Source organism: Micropterus dolomieu, linkage group LG17 (genome assembly GCF_021292245.1).
Source record: "Micropterus dolomieu isolate WLL.071019.BEF.003 ecotype Adirondacks linkage group LG17, ASM2129224v1, whole genome shotgun sequence".
NCBI lineage: Eukaryota > Metazoa > Chordata > Actinopteri > Centrarchiformes > Centrarchidae > Micropterus > Micropterus dolomieu.
In genome coordinates, this window is record NC_060166.1 from 18,983,336 (window position 1) to 19,004,939 (window position 21,604).

General features: G+C 40.8%; 2 protein-coding genes across 5 annotated transcripts in view; one reads left to right on the plus strand and one right to left on the minus strand.

Moving 5' to 3' along the window:
- Window positions 1-1,299, plus strand: part of LOC123986672 (NADPH oxidase 4) — a 32,943-nt gene extending 31,644 nt beyond the window's left edge. For 3 of the 4 annotated variants that reach the window (XM_046075061.1, XM_046075062.1, XM_046075060.1), the window contains 2 exons: window positions 625-725; window positions 909-1,299. In XM_046075061.1, the coding sequence (XP_045931017.1) occupies window positions 625-725; window positions 909-1,029 (222 nt within the window). In that variant the 3' untranslated portion in view covers window positions 1,030-1,299. The remainder of the gene's footprint in view (window positions 1-624; window positions 726-908) is intronic. The other variant, XM_046075063.1, reaches the window with a different exon arrangement.
- A 2,979-nt stretch (window positions 1,300-4,278) lies between these two features.
- tyr (tyrosinase) lies at window positions 4,279-7,854 on the minus strand. Its single transcript, XM_046074013.1, has 5 exons — window positions 7,027-7,854; window positions 6,133-6,349; window positions 5,169-5,316; window positions 4,616-4,797; window positions 4,279-4,526 (listed from the first exon to the last, which is right to left on the minus strand). The coding sequence occupies exons 1-5, from the start codon at window positions 7,852-7,854 to the stop codon at window positions 4,279-4,281; spliced, it is 1,623 nt and encodes a 540-aa protein (XP_045929969.1).
- Window positions 7,855-21,604: the final 13,750 nt, after the last annotated feature.

Below are 21,604 nucleotides of genomic sequence, written 5' to 3' on the forward strand. Positions count from 1 at the left end.
TAAAGGGTATTTTCCCCTTGCTGTTGTTGCCAAGTGCTTGCTCAAAGTGGGAATTATTGGGTCTCTGTAAATAATTTTACAAAGAGTATGTCTAGACCTGCTCTATATGAAAAGTGCAATCTGCTGCTACATTGGTTAGATGTCTCGAATAAAGTAGATATGAAATAATATCTCATATATTGACCACCACAGATGCACATCCCCTCAGCTGTATGGAGCTTTATAGTCAGTTTCAGCTCATTGTTTAGCTGGCTGGCTCACAACGTTACTGTTTGGTTTCCCCTCACAACCACATTTTCAGCTGCAGCAGGCAACAGTGAAAAAGATCTAAAATGCTATCTGCTCAGCACTAAACAGCTGTCTGACATAGTAAGAGACTAGCTGGTGAACATAGTGGAGCATTTAGCAGCTAACAGCCAACAGCAGTCTCTACCAGTCAACAGTTGGTAGAGACAAAAAAAAAACAGAGCTAAAAGAGAGTGACAATTGGTCTTACATTTGTTTACACATCCACCTGTTTGCTAATAAGTTTGCCACATGAACGTACAAAGTTTCCGCTGCCAAAACAAATAAGTCATTTCAGGTTTAATAAAAACTGGGATGTTTTACTACTGTCTTTTCCAGAGCATGTCTGAGGAGAAGTACCGCCCACTCGCCTCGAGGCTGCTGGTTGGTCGACCCAGGTGGAAGTTATTGTTTGATGAGATTGGGAAGACCAATAGGCAGTGAGTAGAGTAGGAATGTCCAGGGGTGGAGTAAGAAGCCGGTGTTATTACATAGTATTGACTGCATCCCACAATCTGTCTCTCTCTCTCTCTCTCTCTCTCTCTCTCTCTCTCTCTCTCTCTCTCTCTCTCTCTCTCTCTCTCTCTCTCTCTCTCTCTCTCTCTCTCTCTCTGTGGTGTCAGTAAGCAAGTTGGGGTTTTCTGCTGTGGACCAAAGGGCATCTCCAGAACTCTCCACAGACTGTGTAACTCAGCCCGATCCTCTGGAACAACCTTTGAATTCAACAAAGAGTCCTTCAGCTGATCGAACATTAGAGCTGGCTCTACAGTTCGGCATCAGAGGAAAAAAACAGCAACTTTGAGATGGATGGATTTTCATACATTTGTGGCAAACGTTCCTTATTTGAAGTACTTCTCTGATAATTGTAGGCTACTCTTGGCTACTTGTATTTCTATACACTTATATCTATAAGCAAACAACTGACACTGACATGGAAATTCTTGACTCTTCACTGACTATATTATTATTTCTTATGCATCCTGCCCATGATTAAAAAGGCCCAGCAGGACCAGACCTTAATGTGTAGGCCTGTTCCTCTCTACAGACCAGTCTGACCCCCAACGGATGGCTCTAGGAGCTTCAACTTCATCATCAGATCCAATCAACCTCTGGCCAGCTCACTGCTCAGATTCTGATGCTCTGTTTTTCCACAGCTGTTGGTATTCATATGTGTCCTGACACACCTCTGTGGAGCAAATTTGTTTTCTCACATCTAATGTGAGAAGAAAAAAAAGTCTGACCACAAGCACAAGAAGATAATGTATTACAGGGAAGAGGGAAATCAATATGAGCTGAACCATCATGCCGGGACCAGACAAACTGTTTTTGATCTAAACATTTAAGAAATGTTTCACTTAACCTTTACTTGACACCAAACTGGCACCCAGCAAGCTCTACCAATCAAACATTTTAGGTTATATAGAGCAAAGTCTATCTTCTATAGATGGGTTAGCACTGTGTATGCATGTCCAACTCAAGGAAGAAGGAACATTGACAGCCTAAAGGCAAATGCCGCTCCTCAGAGAAAAAACTATTATTTTGTATAGTCTGGGAGAAAAAACTAAGCATTTGATTGGTCTGTGAGACTCACTCATCATAATCTGAGGCGTTTGTCTGTTTACAGAGGAAAGGAGTGCAACGGAAATTTGATTCTTTCTGTCTTATCTGTCCCCTGTTTATGCATGTGCATCAAATATCTGTTTTTATGCAAAGCAAACCTACACTACACCTCAAGCCAGTATTTTAAGGTTTTTATTGTATTTATATTGTTTAAATGTATTTTATATTATGTGAAAACCTTCTGCAGGGCTTTGTCAATTTCTACACAAAATAAGAGGTTTTTTCTTTTTTTTTTTTTTTTTTTACATATCTCTAGAAAAACAAAGTTACTGATAAAAAGAAATGAAGATAATGGCGGCACTGCATTAATAACAATTTATTTGTAAGTTTGATGCATTCCTAGCATTTATCTTTTTTTTTTTTTTTAATGTCCAAACTGGAAACTCCAGATTTTGGCAAAGAATCAGCCTCTTTATGGGTTTTTTTTTTTTCTTGTTGTCCTTTTTTTACAAGGAGGAAAAGTGTAAAATAAGTACTATATTCTATTTATTATACGGAACACATTATTACTGTAAATATATTACATTTATTCATTTAGCTGAAGCTTTTATCCAAAGCGACTTGCTCAAGGACACATTGGTGGATGGGTCACAGTGGGGGGGATTGAACCTAGGTCTCTTACACCAAAGGCATGGGTCTTATCCATTGTGCCGCCACCACCACCACATATATAATTTATAGTCAAGCTAATAGGCTACTTAAGAAACAATGTTATTTTGACAAACGACATCGTCTGTTTACTTGCATTAAACTCGACCTACTTTAGTTCTGTAATCTGTTGACTAAGCTATCTCTAAATTTGTGAAGCTATTAATGGTTGTTATTCAGATTAGCCATAAAACATAAACACGATGACTGACAACCAAAAACAACTCTAGGCCTATCAGTGATAATGTGACACATAAACCTTTTATAAAGACAGGCAGTATAGACCGTGACTAACAAAGATTTTCTATTTCTGCCACCACAAGTTGGAGTTTTGGTCAGTGATTTTTTTAATAGAGGAAGGTTTCACACAAATAGACACAAATATGTAACCTGAGGGAAATCTGTGAATGGTCGTACTTGGCAATTTTGACCAATACAAATACACAACAGAGGGATACATATACTGTATTTTTTAACATGGGGACCCTTTTTCTGAGAAATCTTGACATTCAAATAACATCTAGGAAAGCAGTTTTGTTCTCAGTTATTCTGAAAAATTCTGAATGAATGCATGTTTACTAAGGAAGGGAAAGAGGTCACTTGGGAGAACGTAATTTTGTTTGGACACTGATTTATTCAGTGTGAGGAGATAAATAATATGACTTTTACAATCTTAGCAGTCATGACAGCTGCAGAACAGCAAACCTGGCCTGAATCTAAATTACCTAAAACACTTCCTTTCATTCTAACTTTTCCTTGAGCTATAGTTATTTCAGTTGAATTTTATTTAACTCTGCTCTTACTTTAGGAAGCATATAGTATTTACTTACAGTATGTGAATTGTTAACAGTATCACAGTCAAATAGAGTACCATAAAATGAAATAATAATAAAATATGTATCTGTGTTTCAGGTTAGTAAGGAAAGTCAAACATTGTGGCCAAGGAAGGAATATCCACATCACACAGCTGTCATTGACTGCTGAGAAGCATGTGTAAATAGACACTGAATGTACTCTGAGGTGAATGCTTTAACCTGACATGAGTCACAGTTCAAATACCCACATGAAATTACTCTGTGTAGTGATTAAATCTTTTTTTTTTACTCAGACATGTGTTGCATTGTAATAATGAACATTTAATGGCTCTGGAATTATATCAGTTTGTGTGTCACGCAAAAATATTTCCTAGAAGTATCTATGAATGTATAAAATGTTAGGGACATCTCCCTGATGTTGGGTTCCCGCTCCTTGTCCATAATCCCATTTAAATTGTCTCAAACCTTGAAGGTTTAATTCACCTAATTCCCAGTGCTAGTGGGAAGTATTATTTGCTGAGACATCTACCATCGTGTCTTCTGTCACTACCCAAATAACCCCAATACAAATTTTGTATTTTGTTGCTTCAAATACTAAACCTGTGAAACCTGTAACAGTGCTTCTGTAAAGACATGTTGCTGGCATTTTTCAATGTTATGACCACCACAAATTAAATTCATTTCACCTTATTATTGAGGTGCGAAAGTCTCAACAGTGAGGATTTCAGAGGCAAAGATAACAAACACAACTGTCTGTTAGACAGAAACTTTAAATAGATTTATTGTGGGAAATCTGTATCAAGTGAAGTCTTGTACCCAGATTCATCCCATTCATTTGCTTCATGAAAATACTACGTGTCCCTAATATTTGTACATTCATATACAGCTGTATGTACAGCACCTGTGTGTGTTACAGAGTTGTCTGATATGAAGATGAACCTTCCTCTGAGCTGCTTTGCAGCAGTGGCTGACTCTCTCCGTAGCTTGACACCCTCTTTTTCCTCTGGCTACGTTTCCACTTTCTTCTTGCAACAATTAGCAGCACAGCAACGAGTGCAGCGATCAGCGCCCCGAGGATCCCGGCTCCCAGGAGCCACTGCCAGATCTGCTGGGCCTGCTGGAGGTAGGGCGTCAGGAACTCCTGAACAAACCTCTGGCCTGTAGGGGAGATACACAAGATGAGACAGTTTGACATAAAGGTTGTAGAAATACTAATTTACTGGACATGTTTGTTGTTCTGTACTGACCAGGGTCCAACAGGTAGGCATACTCAAATCCTAGAACTTTGCTGGACAGGAAGTAGTCTCCGTTTCTGTAGAGAGGCAGGAAGGGCACCATGTAGTAACCATCATTATGGCCAATGGCTGCATTGGCCTGTGGGTAGCTTGTCTTGAGAGGCTGGTGGGTCCTGAGCCAGCGCTCAAAGATACTGGAGAAGAAAATAAATGAACAGAGAGATAAGATGAAAAGGAACTGACCAATCAAATGACGGTGATAGAGATATATAAAGAAATGGAGGAAGAAAGTAGAAAGGGAGAAATACTAAATCAGAAAGGTGGACATAGTCACCATCATCACCATAGGAGAAACACAAACAGAAGTTTTCACTTGTACATCTTTAAAAACCAACAATTGTGGTTATTTTTTTAATGGTTATTTTTTGAAATGGGTCCAGAGACTCTTGAATTTGCCATAAACAGAAATAATCGTCCAGATGAATAAGTGACAGCCAGCATGTATAAACCCTGAAGCTATTTTCCTGTGTGTCAATGATAGAGCCATTTGTGTGTTTTATCATACCTGTCAATGAAAGCATGGTGCACCAGGAATATGGGGTCGTTGGCTGAACTCTGCACTGAGGACATGGAGCCGTTCATGAAGACATGCAAGGAGTTGTGCATGGTGCTCTTGCCTGGCACTGCCATACCTGTCTCTGGATCGGCAAAACCTACAGAACGGAAGAGAAGTGAAAGACAGAGGGGAGATGAGGGGAGGATGTAGAACGACATGAGAGGAAAGATAACAAGAAACTGAGAGATATTTGTGACACTGTGTTAAAAAGGAATAATTTTACCTATATGTGACGTTATAATAGTTCAATAGGTTGGATGTACTCACATCTGGTGTTTCAAGTGCTCTTTCTTACATCGTTGAGATGCTTTTGATATATCTGAGATGGATGATGTCTAGCATGCTGACAAGCAAGGGACTTATTGAGCTTAAGACCAGCTGAAGGCCCCCGACTGTGGAAGCAGTCATTTAAAGTAGAGCTGGCTCTTTTTGAGAAGTGAAGCTTGTGGAAAATGCTTCAAGGTAACTATGAGTTAGACACTAATGTGGACAAAAACATTAGACTCAAGCAACAAGATATTGATAAAGTAAAACACGTTTTATGAACCTAGAAAAATGTATTACTCAGTCCCATGTGAAAGATTGAAATTGGCATGTTTAGTGGGGTGATTTAATTTCATGGGTGCACTTTTTTTTTCTGCTTGTGTACCTATTAATAGGTGTACATTAAGTATTTGTCTTTATTTATGCTATTTCCTCTGTGAAAGTGTCCACACACAGACACACACGTAATTATATATCAACCCCTGCACAAACTAAATGGGCCAAAACTCATTCACTCGATTAGACAGATTAGACCAAGGATTAGGTTCAGATTCATTAGTTAAGCATGAAAGTTCAGTAATACATTCTATGTGTGTGTGTGTGTGTGTGTGTGTGTGTGTGTGTGTGTGTGTGTCTTGCCCAGTCCTACCCTCTATTGTGTTTCTAAAGCTCATATTGGCGAATCGGTCCATGGGTCCTGTGTCATACTCGGGGAGGCCCACAATGAAATCCACATCAGCTGTTGTGGGGATTCGTGGCACGCGGTTTGGATCATGGTTGCCGGGGTTACGCAACAGTGGACCCTCCCCAGTAGCGTTACACAATACCTCTCGCATGTTGTACTCCTCTGACTGGCTGCAGATCACCTACACACACACATTCAGTGAAGTACTGTCATCATGGATTTAGTGAAATGGCTCTCATACAGGAACATCTATTTACTGTGAACGAGGGACAATGTGCAACACTGTAAATGTAGACAACATAATAATCTGCTGTTTGCATAATGTACATACATGTACAGTACATGTACCCTGAACAGGCAGATGTGTGTTACTTCTTTTGGAGCGTAAGCACAGATAAATATTGGTGAAGACAAATGGAATGATGTTAAACCCAGTAGGAGAAAGTGTTTGAAGTACAAGATACAAACTATAACAAGATTTCAGGCGATTTTCTCTGAATAAAGTTGCCGTCTTAGATACATTTACTGGGATGTGGATACAAAGCCTCGGCAATAATTAGGAAGGAAGGACTTTCACTGGGCTGGATCAGTTGAGGATGAATTCTTAAATAATTGTGTGTTTCCAACCAAATCTCTCATTTCTTTGGATTAAGAGGCTAAACCAGCTTTAGAACAACAGGCCTGCAGAGTAAAATGGAAATACAATAAGGCTTTGTTTGTTTGTCAGGGAAAGGAATTTTCCGTCTTTTAATAATGGACAAGAAAGATTTGCTCATACATCTACACATACTCAGACATGGGCACTTACACTGATACACACACACTCAGAGTCAGAGAGACATAATGACATTTTCTTACCTTCCATGAGGAGAAGACTGAAGCAGGGCTTATGAGGTTAGGATTTAGGGGGCTGCGTCCACCCAACAGAGCATCAGTGCACACCTCGCATGACTGGGCATCCCTCCAGTCCCAGTAGGGGATGGTGAAGTTAAAATCTCCCGTCAGCTTCCTTATCTCATTCTCCCAGAAAAGCAGGAAAACTCGGTGCCATGGCAGAAATGCTGCAGATTCATGGGCAAAGTCAATGTCCCTCCATACGTTCCCTGGTCCTCCCAAGAAGGCGTCCCTGGACGAATAGTAGTGCATCCAGACAAACAGGTCGTAGGTGTTGATGTCAGAGAACATGGGGTTCTCACCATTTTCACCCATCTCTGCTCGTACTGCTGTGGAGATCACATAGTCACGACTGATGGTGTTCTTGGCCAGGTTCAGATAAGAGATAAACTTCTGTTGCTCCGCAGCTGGCAGGGTCTGGAGGTTCCTTCGCACTGATTCCCTGTACTCAGCACAGTTTGATCCCCAGTAACCAAACCTGCATTCTCCACAATTAAAACCTCCATAGTTTCCAGCACAACGACAAGTCCGGTTGAAGAAAGCTAAAGGCCAGCGCTCTCTGTCATCTATACCTCTGTGGGGGTACTGGGGCCCATGGGGCTCATCTGAGACCTCCACCTCAGTGCAGAAACCACGGCCTGACAGGGCACCGCAGGCTGAGCCGTCCCCATCCCACACCGGGCAACACTCTTTGGTCCTTAGTCCTTCTGAGTTGGCACATGGGCGAGGGAATTGACATAAGCAAGTCCAAATGAGCTGCAGCAGAAATACAGATGCATACAGGCTCCTCATGATGAAAAGCCAGCAACTCCAGTCTTCCCCACGGTAGGAATGTGAACTCCTGCTGAAAAGAGGGACACAACAGAACCTGATGCCAAGGTGAGGAGCACAGAGGAGGAGATTCACTGCCAAAAAGTTACTTCTAGATAGCAGGCTACATGCAGGGAAACACAGGGTTGCACATTCAATCAAATTTGATCTACAGATGGCTTCTGCAGTAGACTTGTAAATGAAAAACAACACACTCTTTATGGAACTTGAATTTACACAACTATTAAGTTACTTTAAAAAACAATGCAGCTTGCAGGATCTTGGAACTTGCTATTCCTCTAAGCTTCCATCCAACCCTCTACCAAATCTCCTTCCACCTCGTTTTACACACAGCCAATAGTCCACAATTATCCCCCTACTCACTGAGCCTTTTTAGGGGCCGTCCCAAAGTGTGTGATCTCACTGTGATCTCGCGCACTCGGTAAGGTGCACACACACACACTCACTCAAGCGTACGCACTAACACGCCATCACATGCTCAGGATAATATTCATGATTCCTCTTTCAGTTTATCTTGAGACCAGCTGACCTCCGCTGCACTACACCTCAGGCAGAAAAGTGTGTGTGTGTGTGTGTGTGTGTGTGTGTGTGTGTGTGTGTGAGTGTGAGTGCGCACCACACTTGGCAAAGACTGCCCTGGAATTTATGCATGATCAAGTGTGCAGTTGATGTACTGTGAGAAAAAGTGAGAGTTGGAAAAGAAACAGCCGATAAATTAATGAGAAATGAATGAGAATCGGGTCTTGTGCCACAGAGACCTTAAGGTCTGCGAATTTTCAGTATGGTCAGGACTTTCCATTAGTTTCTCCTCTGGTTGAAATGAGTGTTGATGTATTCGTTAGGTCTGCTTCATCAGTACTTTGCAGGAAGGGTGGGGAAAACAACTGAATTGGGGTGCTAACAGCATGCATCTTGTTGACTCTCTTTCATCTGATGATGAAACAGTGGTAGGATTTAGTAGCCTGGGCAACATGTTAAACATATTAAATTACTGTCTGTTAAGTTAAATCATCATTCAGGCAAAACGTTCGAGACATTTTTGGATAAAGGTGAAAAAACACATTTCCACTTGGATTCAGCAATCTGAAAGTTTGAATGTGACGATTATTGGCCAGGCTGTTGATGATTGCACAAACCAAATTTCTGCCTTTAAGGTTTTTGAGCGTCTTGCATCTCTAATGTAGTGAAGAGTTGGTGTCTTCCATTTTATTTAATCTTTCAAAAATAAAATCAAACAGTTAGTCTCATTGTGATCATGATTTGATCATGATTCAAGCAAGACCTGTGTACCAGAATAAATATACAGTTTAGGTATGGACAGCCACAGAAATTGACACACACACGTTACATGAAGAAATGCAAATATCTGAGTTCTTTAAAAATCCTCAAGCAAAAGAAAGTTTTTTGCAGCTGATTCAATTTGTGGGGAGCAATGAGTATGTGAAATAAGTTTTTCCAAGCTCAGTTTAAACATGTGTCACAGCCATTGTTAAAATATCCTGTGACCTGACATTGTAAGTACTGTTCATAATGATGCACTTCTTGTAGTTGAGCCTTATAGATAAATAATACTCCCTTATATCAGTTATGGAGGACTGTCCAACCGAATGGTCAAAAGCAGACTTTAGATTTGCAATGGACAGGTTAACCTATAGCATATAAAATAGTCTAATCAGCAGGTTGCGGGACACCTAGAGCACTTGATTGGGAACCATTGGAAACTCCTGCCTGAGTTCAGTCAAATACTCCTAACAATTTAATGGACTGTTCATCTAGCCTCAGCAAACATATTTTCTAGTAAAATATTGTCATCAAAATAATCAAATGCTGGGGTAAAATCACTCTAAGCAGAACAATGAAATAAACAAAATGGACAACATGAGGAACCTTTGATATAAAACATCAACGAATCCTTGTTGTGGCTTGTGTGTACTCATAAGATTATATCAAATATATATATATCAAATATATATATAGAAATATCAAATCAATGCAACACATTTATTACACATTAGGCTTCAAAAGAGAGAGAGAGAGAGAGAGTTTCACCCCCCCCCCATATGGGCTTTCCCTCCATAAGTTCTGCAGCCCGGTACAGTCGGGCTCAGGGCAGAAAGTCATATGCTCAAACCTGGGGATCACAAGCCGGTCACATGCTGCTGTAGCCAGGCACGGGGTGCAGCTTATCCCGCCGCAGGAACGCAATGGAGCGCACAGTAATGACCATCACAGGATGAACCTGCCCACAGGGCTCCTCGGCAGACAGTGTGTGTGTGTGTATGAGAGAGAGAGAGAGAGAGAGAAAGGGCTTTTTCTTTGAAATTACTGAGAATTGTACCTCATGTAAAGCTCTTAACAGCAGTTTACCCGAGTAACCCCTGAATATTTCTACAACCATGTGACATCATCGGAATGATGCCTGGATGCTTGATCGAGACTTTCTCATTAATCACGTCTTCTTTTTGTCCCAGCCAGACACAAGAGGGCAGCATGGCCTATTTATTGCCTGAAACAGAACAACAACAGGGCTACTGCCTACCACAGCATGGTTACTACAAACAGGTAAGAGTTTCCTCATCGCTTGTAATGAGACAGGAGAGAAAGGAGAATACTGATGATGTGACCAGCCTGTGGTGTTTCTTATCATTATTTTACTTGTTTTTCATTTCAGAAAGCTTATTCATATTGAAATCCTCTCCACTGCCCTGCACAGATGAAAGATAATTCTACTACCGGAGAGAGACATAATTTGCACCTTGCTGCCCGAGGAGATAATTTTGTCTCTTAGCTAGAAAATCTGAAAATCAGCTTTTCAGTCCAATCTTGAAAACAGGTGGAGCTGCACATAACCAGTTTTGTATTCAATGAAAAACAGGGCAACAGCTGGCTCACAGGAGTGATGAAAGGAGAAAAGTGTCAGTTTAACTCTATGTAAGTGTTGATCATGAGTGTGTGTGTGCACTGGAGGAAATAAAATGTGCCGTGTGTGTATGTGTGTGTGTGTCTGTGTGTGTGTGTGTGGGGGGTCTCAGAATCAGAGATATGGTATGAAGGTTATGACCTCCTGATTTGTGACTCTGTGGCTCCTCACCTGCATCTAGACAGAAAGCGAGGTAGAGCTTTTAGTACTAAATACTAAACTAAATACTTTTAGTACTAAGCTTTTAGATTAATTAATTAGTTGATTGGCAGAAAATCTATCTGCAACTATTTTTTCAAATGTGAATATTTTGCAGATATTTACATTTCTGGATATTTTCTGGCTTGGGAGGTAGAACAGGTTGTCCCCTAATCGGAGGATCAGCGGTTCAATCCCTGGCTCCTCCAGGCTCCATGGCGAAGTGTCCTTGGGCAAGATACTGAACCCCCCAATTTCTGTTTGAGCCATAGGCTCAGTGTATGAATGTGTGTGAATGGGTAAATGCAATGTCTTCCAACCACTCAAAGTGCTGCTAGCAGCACTTTGAGTGGTTGAAAGTCTAAGACTAAGGCGTGATACAGAGCATTTACATTTTTGGATCTCTTAGTCTTCTGTGACAGTAAATTGAGTATATTTGGGGTTTCAACTGCTGATCAGACAAAACAAGACAACAAACATCTGGCTCTGGAAATAATGTGATAGGCATTTTTGGTGATATTCTTTAGACCAAACGGTTAATTGATCAATTGAGAAAAATAACCAGATTAATCGACTGCCGACCTTTCCAGGGTTTAGTCCACCTTTAGCCCGATGTCAGCTGAGATTGGCTCCAGCCACCCCGCAACCCTGTACACAGGACAAGCGGTTGACGATGGATGGATGGATGGATGGATGGAAGCAAATTAATCAATAATACAAAACATTAGTTGCAGCTAAGATAAATACATATTTTAGGAGTGGCTCCCTTTTCACTGGGACTTTGAGAATTTAGTTTTTTCATTTCTGCAGGGAGAAATTCACATTCGTCTGCGGCATCCCCAGTCTGTGTTGTCCCTGTTATCGGGGCGTCCTGGTAGTCAGAGACACTGTGACAGCTTGTCAACCCGGGCTGACAGTTAACGTCGACACTGCGGCTGCTTTTAGTTCGTGTGCACCCAGACTGTGGAACACCCTGTGTGGAGGAACTGAGGACATATTCCCTTTTTTAAAAATGCTTTGAATTTGCCTTTCTCTGCATAAAATGTGACAAATAAACCCAGCGTTATGTTAGATTACATACTAAACCCACATCTGTATCAGTGGACTTCTCTTTTGAGGGGGAGTCATGTGTTTTTTTCCCACGCAATCATTTTAGAATTAGGTATAAATCTGCCAATGGGGTAAGGTTTTTTTTACTTGATTACAGTGTGTTTCAACTAGATTCAACACAAATTGCATACCGTTAAAGTAGGTGGACAGATCTGCCTCCTGTGTCAAAACCTCACATGCAATTTGTATTTGTGACATGTTAGGCATACTGTCTGGCCTAAATGTAAATCACGAAAATATTTAAATACCTGGTGATGGCATGAGTGAGACAGTCAAGAAAATTAGGCTCATTAGGAATTAAATACCACATGGTGAATGTTCACCACATGTCACAATCTTGTTGTTTAGTTCACGTAAAACAAAAAAAGTGACATTAGAGCCACAATCTTCTTTTATACAACGCTTCGTACAAAGTGAATGTTTCGTAACTGACGTTCTCGTTTCTCTTTTGGCATCATGTGGTAGTATTTTTTTCCTGTATTTGTCCTACTTAGTGTGGGAATATCACAGCCAAGTGACAACCCTGGAAATCAGCTATGTGTCTATGGTAACCATGGGTATCAACTGTTATTTTGAAATGCCATTGAATAATTGATTTGCCTACTGTGACACTGACTCTGTTATGCTTGTGATTTGCGTAGGAGTGTGGTAAAAAGATAATTTTACCCTATAGATGTTTATAGACATGTGCTGCACACTTGTACATAGTTACACACCAGTTATACACAAACACACAGACAGGTATGTTTTATATGGGGTCCTTGTAGCGGTTGCTTTGTCATTTTAATCTTACTTTCTTCCAACCAGGGGACCTGTCGCTATGTGATGTGCTCCACTGTAGCCCACACACTCTGCTTAACAGTGTCAGATTACACACAAACATGATTATTTTCATCTAACATACCTTTCAATCCAATTCTCCATGTTTGGACACACTCTGCTCTATGAATGTTTCAATATTCATTCACTTATTGATCCAAATTTGCATCAATGAAGTTTCATGTGTCCTTTTCAGTGATTAAAATGTTAAATGTGTGTGTTTGTGTTTGTGTGAGAGAGACAGTTTCACTAGCATCAAATGAGAGAAATTGATCGAAAACTGATCAATTGGCTGATTGTTGTTGATTTTGATGGAAATATGACCCCAGATGATTCTGTTATTTCATCCGTCTTACACTGCTCTGAAAATCAAGAACACAATGTCTCTAAGCATTGTTGATGTCTGTGTGTTTGATCAAGGAAATTCTTAATATTGTGTACAAGGATCCATTTATATGTTGACGGAGACACATCGATAGACAACTTTATCAATGAGCAGATGAAGGATTATGCTGCATCTTAATTCAGAGACTGGATCCTCCAAAGTTGGCGTGACAGCACACTCACAGCATATCCTAACCAGCTTAAATTAGCTCACAATGAAAATTTACCTGATCGTACATATGCTGTAACTTTTTGTTCTTGGCAATTTCAGGACTGGATTGGCCCACTAGGACCTGTGGCCAAAAGTGAGCTGTGGGCCAATTTTGAGTCCCCAATGTTTTAACCTTTATTTTTAACACTTAAAAAATAAGTACACTGTTGAGTGCTTCTTCTTCTTCTCTATTTTTTGTGTGATGAATTTTTTTTTTTTCTGTGTTTGAGACGCCAATGTTCTTGTGAGATTGTGAGCATTAACAAATGCTTATGCTAATATATTTAAGATAATACAACAGGCAAGAATGATATCAACTGAGATGTTAAACGTAAGAAAGCTAGCTAACTTTGACACATAGCCCCTTTACAAGACATCAAAATGAGAAAAGTAAAATAAAATTGCACTAGTTGCCTCAAGGCACTTCAAATCACTGATAGCTAATTGCCACAAAGTCAACCTATTTGGGCCCCCTGAGGATCTGGGGCCCTGTGGCAGTTGGCCACTTTGCCTGGGTGGTAATTGAGCTTAGGGGATTTTAACTCTCATTCTATTTTTTTTTAAGGCTCTTGGAAACCTAAAAGTGGGATGTAACCTGGGTTTACTACCTCAACAAAACATTATTTTGACCAGTGTGTGTGTGTGTGTGTGTGTGTGTGTGTGTGAAAGTCTGTGTTTGTTTATGTATGCATGTGCACTGGTGTTTTTGGCCCATTTGTTTGTGTTAAAACTAACCCAGAAAAGTGAAACAGAGAGAGAGAGAGAGAGAGAGAGAGGGAGAGAGAGGTCAGGGTTAGTAAGGCTATCACTGCATCAGATAAAGCGGCATGTGTGTGTGAGAAAGACAGTGTGTGAATGTGTGCAGTTGTGTGTGTGTCTATGCTCTTTTAATGGTCTACTAATCCCAAATGCATTTGGCTGGCAAATTAATCCAAGCCTTGTCATAGCCAAGCTCTAAACCTCCCTTCTATCCCATACTCTCCTCTCCGTGTCTCCCTTGATCTCTCGTTCTTCCTCTCGGGCTACTCTCTATCAGTATCTCCAGATGGTATCTTGGAGGTAGGTGTGACTTCGAGAGAGAGAGAGAGAGAGAGAGTGGATGACCTGTGACGCGAACGGAGCCTCCTCATTTGAGCTCGTGGCGCAACGAAGAGAGAGAGAGAGAGGGCAGGACAGGGTTTATCTGTTGCCATAGTGAAAAAGTAGATTACCCACTGACAGCATGATGCTCTGATGGACGCGTGAGGGATGCTGTGTTTCTCCAGGAGCATTCAACTGTCCTGCAAGAAAAAGGTAGGCTACGTGACTCTTAACTTCTCTCGATCTCATGAAGGGAAATATGTAGTTTTAGGGTAAAGACAATTGCGCATGCTCCGATTCTCCCTACACCAGCCAAGTTCATGTATGGGAATGCACCTCAAAGTGACTACAACAGGGGGACGCTTCCTCAGATGCTTCCTTTACATATTTCTAGAAGCAAACCTGGGTCTTTGGGAGAGCTGATGGCGACCTAACAGCACGTATGAAATCCTTGATGTCCTAGAGTTTCTTCTACTGCAAGCTTTATGTAACGTTTTGCAGCCTATCACTAAAGTCCCCCCCCCCCCCCCCCCAAGGAAATGCTGTTTAGCCCATTGCTTTCATATCTGAGTGAGTCACATTTCCAAACAAATTCCCCAGAGTTAGGCTAAGTAAAGCACAAGAGAGGTTTCCATCATACAATACACCCATAATAGCATGCCATTTTTGTATTGTGCTTTTATATCTTGACAGGCGTCTGTATTGATAAAATAATACAAGCTTAATAAAACACAAGAACATTATGTTTTCTATTATTTATTAAAGTGAAATAAAAATAATTGTAAAACGGTATTTTATGTAATAAATTTTTTTAAATATATTTCATACAAATTAAAAGTTGTCTTGTCATAAAAGACAAACAAACAGGTCTATTTTAGTGAAAAACCTAGCCAGTCAGTGCTGGTAATGGCAGTTAGTGTCAGTGTTATAAGGCTGCAGACGTTCGCAGGGGGAGAAGGATGTTTCCATTAGATTTGTATTGATTTTTTTCTTTCTTTATTGATTTGATTTCCGTGGGTCTTTAAGTTGGACGCCAGGCGAGCTGTATAGGCCCGGATTAATGGCTCTTTACTCCTGTGACCACTATGACACTTCAAATGTTATCGATCTCCTCCACTGCATCGTTATCCCAGCCGAGTGTCACCTCTGATGTCTATTTGATCAGACAGGGGAGATACAGTAGATACAGACACTCCACCTTCATGCTACACATGAGGCCATTCATGGAGCATGGAGAAATGTAGCAGCCTTTGCAATGAATACGGCTTTGCGTCCATCTACCAAAAGGCTTATTTAAATTGAAAATTGTAAGTGCAGGATTTATTGTAGGCTAAGTAAAAGACAAAGGGGCCAACAGAGAACAAAGACAGTCGAGATGGGTGATGAAAACAAAAAACATGTGAGGCAGAAACAAGCAGGCAAAGACAGATCACCAGCAATCACAAAAATCAAATGATCTCGGTTTGACCATCACACTGCACAGTTTTTGTCGCTGTGTTTCTTTTCTTTGTAGATTAGGCTATGTTTCCATCTGCCTGTTCCCTCCGCTGGCGTGATTTAATATAGGCACCCCAGTCCTACGGAACGCTTTGACAATACCATACAATTATGGTCATGCCAGTAAGTCCTATTTACATTAGAGAGAATGGGAGCGAAGGTGTCGAGAAACCGATCCTCAGCTCAGATTGGCTGAATCGCGCTGCACAGGTGTCACGTCTAAATTGTATTAAACTGCACACCAGCTGCTAGCTTGTCTATTCTTTCGAGCAAGGTTTTATAGTTTTTCCTCACTTCTCACCACATCAGGTAGAAAGAGGAAGGACAGGGGATTAAGGCAAGATAGACGAGGCGAAAGAAATGTTCAAAAAACAGATCGCATGACCTGTTTAAAGGCACATTCTCCAGAGCTTAACTCAACAGCCAAATACAAGAAAAGAGAAAAGAAGTGGATGTGAAATGAAAAGGTGGGGGGTTAAGTAAAAGGTTAAATAAAATTGGAGAGAGGTACATTTTGGAGAGGGGAAATAGGAGCGGGTAGCAGAGGTGGGGTTGGGGGTGTGTGTGTATGTGTCGGGGGGGGGGGGGGGGGGGGGGGGCAGAGGAGAGGAAAAGGGGTGGGATGAAGGAGAGAGGTGTTCGGAGAGAGACTCAGGTGTGCGTGACTAGAAAACGGAGGAAGCTCTGAAACTGCACAGCAATCAGGGGCAGCTCCGGAGGGTTTGACATTGGACTACCAACACATGATCGGCAGTATCTTTTCTCTCTGTGATTGTAACTTGCAACCTGATCAGCAAGCGGGACCGTGCCGGCGACGTCAGATAGACATAGGTTCCTATAAGGTAAGGCTTACTGTTAAAATTTTGCAGAAATGCACCCTTAGTGAAAGCTCCATGCAATATGTCTACAGAGACTTATCCCGTCTACCCTACTTTATATTCTGCTCAGAGTGATTTTGTCGCACCTTTATTATATTATGTTATTTGCCTACTGTTTTGCAATATTCCTAAAGGCACTTAGTTGCAGTTAAATCCGGACTAGTTATCCTTGGATTATATTATAAGGTTATATCCCGTAACAGTGTCCTAGTTAAAGAGTGCAGCCATCACTGGGAGACGTATGGGAGATGCCAATAAGAGAGAGAGGGATCAGAAGCCCGGTTTTCATCAGTGCATGCTGTAGACATGTTCATTTCAGACGGTGTCTCTGTCATGCTTTGCACCAGTCGCTTGTAATAAAATCGTGTGCATGTGTGTTTGATTCGGTGCGAATGATGGACTCTGATCTCCCATTGCGGATGACGGATGCAGCGCTGCGCCAGTCATTGTTGTTGTCGTCTCTGGGTTTTATTTCTCCTTGGAGAGAGGCGGTTTGACCAGGCGCTCTGCGTGTATGTCAGTGATTAATTAGGGGTTTACCAAATATCACACTAATCAATGAATTATTTTTAAAGGGACCCTATAGGAACATCAACGAAACCACAATAGATAAAAAGCAGTATAATAATGAAGTCGCTGAAAACCGACGATTGAATTACCAGTGTAGGCTGCGAGTCCCAGTTGAAACATTTCAGAATGAAGTGGTTTAAGGTCAGAGCTTGTTTGGAGGAGTTATGCAGGCGCAGCTATGTCACACCTTGTCTGATGTGACGCTGCAGCAGGTATGGTCTTACGGTGTTGGCACTCCCTGGCGACAATGACTATATGAGCATTATTGAGGCACCATATAGTCAGCAGTAGGCTACACTACAGCAGGTTTACAGTGACATACTTTTTGGATTTCTGATTGGTTTCAGAGAGATTCTGATTGTGTTTGACATCTTCATGTCCTCTATTGTGAGAAGGTCATTCAGTATATCATACCTTTATTTATTTATTTAGACATGTTTAACTAGATAGACTGACAAAATCTAATTGGCTGTAGCAGTTGGGAAGAGTAACACAAGAGATGTCACTTTCTATGGAGAGCTATGGAAGTACAAATCTGGATGTTATGTGTTGGCGTCTCCTAGTCCTAATGATGTCAGATGTCTGAGCACAAGCTTCTAGTGGCACTTAGATAATTCTAGAAACAAGACAGCAATTAGTGATGATGAAAATTACCTTGTTGGGAAACATGATGTTTCCTGGGGCTCAGGTGCAAAAAAAAGTACCTCTGTCCACTTGGGAACAAGAGGCATGTGGAGGCACATGGAGACACATTTGTCACATGCCCACTCAGCAAAAGCCTTCCCCGAATAACTGAAGTTCCCCAAAATATTGCTGCTTTCTTAAATTGTGCACACAACAGAAAAAGCAGCATGACCCATTTTATTTTGACACTATGATATGGCATCAGTTGATAGTGCCTGTGTGCTCTGTGTTTCTGTTGAACATTCATGCCCCTGAGTTTTCTACTGTAATCTAAAGTTGGTATGTCTTATATCCACAGAAAGACATGGACATGTTGTATCATGTAAAGATCTGTGTAGCCTATTTATGTCTGTGTGTTTCAACATATGTGGTGAACAATTGTAGTCAGTGTGTGTCCTGATATGTGTCTTTGGGACCCCCGCCCCCATTTTAACCAATTAAAATATGCAGTCAGTGCAGTTTTTTTTTACAGTCAAAATCAAGCTGCTCAGATTATGAAAAGAGCAGCTACAATCTATTTTGAAAGCTCCAGACGCTGCCCCCTGCCCCATCATTAATTACAAACACAAATGTCTGTGCGTCACACAGAACAAGCTGGAGAAAATAAATGTGTTTGCGCACCAGGGATTCTTTTTAATACATTTTAATTGTTATTTTCCCTTTTAAATGTGCAGTAAATTAAATGCTTTCTCAACACATTAAACATTGTGTGTCAGCACTAATGAAACTCATTGAGTTAAAGTAAGACCGAAATAAGAATGTTTGTTTGTCTCTGTCTACATTGTGTGTTTATGTCTGTGTAAAAGTTGATTTGGAGGGTTTTATAATGCCCTTGCGCAAAGTGTGGTTAGAACTAGAGATATAAATGCCTAATGGCGTGTGTGAGATGTTTGTTTAGGGAATGAGGATTTGATTTGATTTTCTTTTCAGCTATAGTCGGGGCCACACAACAAGAGAACGACACGGGGGGGGGGGGGGGGGGGGGGGGCGCGACAGAGAGACACAGCATGTATGTGAGTGAGTGCGTGAGGGAGACATACTGGAGGATTGTGAGGGAGACATACTGGATGATTGCTAATGAAACAGTGGCTTGCCTAGGGCAGAGAGAAATGTGTGTTGAAATAAATTTTGGTGAGTTGGAAAGTATGTATGAATATAGTTAGCAGAGACATTTTAAGTGAGGAGAGTTATCTTTGTTACTTGTTGTGCAAGTGGATAGGGAGAATGGGAGAAAGAGACACAATTGCATCATTGATAGAGTGTGTGTGTGTGTGTGAGCGAGAGCTGAGATTTGCTGGATTTGTTCATTATTGGAGCAGCAGTTAGCCCTGTTGCCATCATGACACTGTCACGTTAATTACGTTCAGTGAGGCTCTCTGTCCCTGATGCCTCTTTTCATCACTCTCTGCTTCTTCTGTGTCCTTTCTTATCTTTCTATTTCTGTCTTTCTAATCTTACCTCTTTCTCCATACACTTCCCCTTTCTCTTTCTTCCCCTACCTTTCTATTTCCTCTTTTCTCTCCATCTTCCCTCTTTCTGTCTTTTCATCTAATGTGATCTGTTTCTTTCCCTCTATTTCTGTATTTCCCTCCACTCCATCTTCCCTGTCGTGACCTTGATCCTGTTTTGTATAAGCAGTGGATGCCATACTCTGCTGTCTAAACTGTCACAGCCCCCTGCTTTTTATGGTCAATTAAATAGCTCCATTGCAGGAAAGTATTTGTGTAGCTCTGAGGTAAAGCAAATTATAAGACTTGCCTATTAATGCAGAGGGATGACCATGTCAAATTTTACATGGGGGAAGAAACTGACGTTCCTCCTATTTGACAAACTCTTAAACACTGTATGCTTGGTATATTTCTTATACCTAGATTGTCTCCTGTATGTACGTTTGAATCATCCACTTGCTGACTTTGCCACATTTTGTAAAGGGCATTCTTCCTTTTTATCTAACGTCTGTTTGCAATTCATTCTTTAACTTATAATAACAATGCATGTGCACAAGTCTCTGACTGCTCAGTTTTTGCCAAAGGTTGTATAGTAGTCTTTGTTTCAGTCTTTTAAAAACAGTTTAAACTGTAATGAGAACGATACAAGGGGGCCCAATTTGGAGAGAACACCCAAAAGCCAGTGTAAAAGTAATACAATTAAAGCTGTGGGAGAAAATGGTATAACATACCCAGTTTGATTTTGTTAGAGTAAATGGGCAGACACTTAGGGAATGACATACGGTGTGCTGATGGATTTTTTGGTACTCACAATGGCTCTTCAACAGTGAGAGTTAATCATCAAGGACCAAAACAAAAAGGATTTAAAATGAGAAATGGGACGGCCAGTGGCTTTATGTGATCTTGTTGGTATTATAGTTTAACAAGTGAGTGCTGTGTAAAACTTCAGACACACAAAGATTCCTCACAGCAGCTGTGAGGTGTGATACGATGTCGCAGTGGTCTTGTTGATATTATGTTGACACAGTGTTGACCATGGTGACTGTGCTCAGTCTCAGTGATTTAGTGCTGTAGACACCGGGCACAACAGGGCAGGGCTGTAAAGCTAAAGCCAGTGTCTGTAAAGTCTGCATACATATTTCAAATGTATTGGTCTGTAGCCAGTACTCTAGTCATCACATCAAGCTTCATTAAGAACAAACAGTAATTGCAAATTGTGTTGCTCACTTTAATGGTCGATGCAGTGGTCATTATGTTGATGTCATTTGCACAGTTTGCATGCTGATTTCAATTAAACATCAAGTAGGCTTATGGAATAGTAGGCTGAGATTGACATTTGCTGTGAAATGCGTGCACAAATGGAGAGAGTGTCGAGAGAGTTAAAGATATGAGCTTGGGCATTTTTTTACACAGCTTTCCCTGCTTCACCAGCAGTAGCTGGAAAGATGAGGTGTGAAGGGAAATGGGTTGTAGAGGAAAGGTGTTTGGATTTAATCTTAAACTTGACTGAAGATCTGATTTACCCAAACTACTTATGTTTAACAAAAAAATGTGTGGTGATCTGCCAACATGTTTGCCTGTTGCTCTGAGGTTAGGAAAATACATTAGAATCCCACATAATAGTTCTTAATTTATTTCCCCATTTTGCCATGCAGTGTACAATATAATACATTAAGATTATAAATTTACATTATACCACAGACGATGCCCATATCAAACTGATGAATTAAAATCTTATTTAATCAAAGATTATAAATGCATATGGGTAAACAATGTTTTTTTGAAGGTCTGTCAAGCTTAAGTAAAGACAGGAGATTGTGTTTACAGACTGTGATTATTTAGAAGTAAATAGATCAAACTATTAAACTACAGACAAGCCTATGTGGCAAGCATACTTGTGAAGTCCAGCACC

What these genes read in the sequence shown, in the direction of transcription:
- tyr (XM_046074013.1), bottom strand. Translation starts at nt 7,854, where the DNA reads ATGAGGAGCCTGTATGCATCTGTATTTCTGCTGCAGCTCATTTGGACT. An exon ending in CAGTCTTCTCCTCATGGAAG is followed by an intron (nt 6,350 to 7,026) that starts GTAAGAAAATGT and finishes GTGTGTGTGTAG; the next exon opens with GTGATCTGCAGCCAGTCAGA. An exon ending in TGCCTACCTGTTGGACCCTG is followed by an intron (nt 4,527 to 4,615) that starts GTCAGTACAGAA and finishes TCTCCCCTACAG; the next exon opens with GCCAGAGGTTTGTTCAGGAG.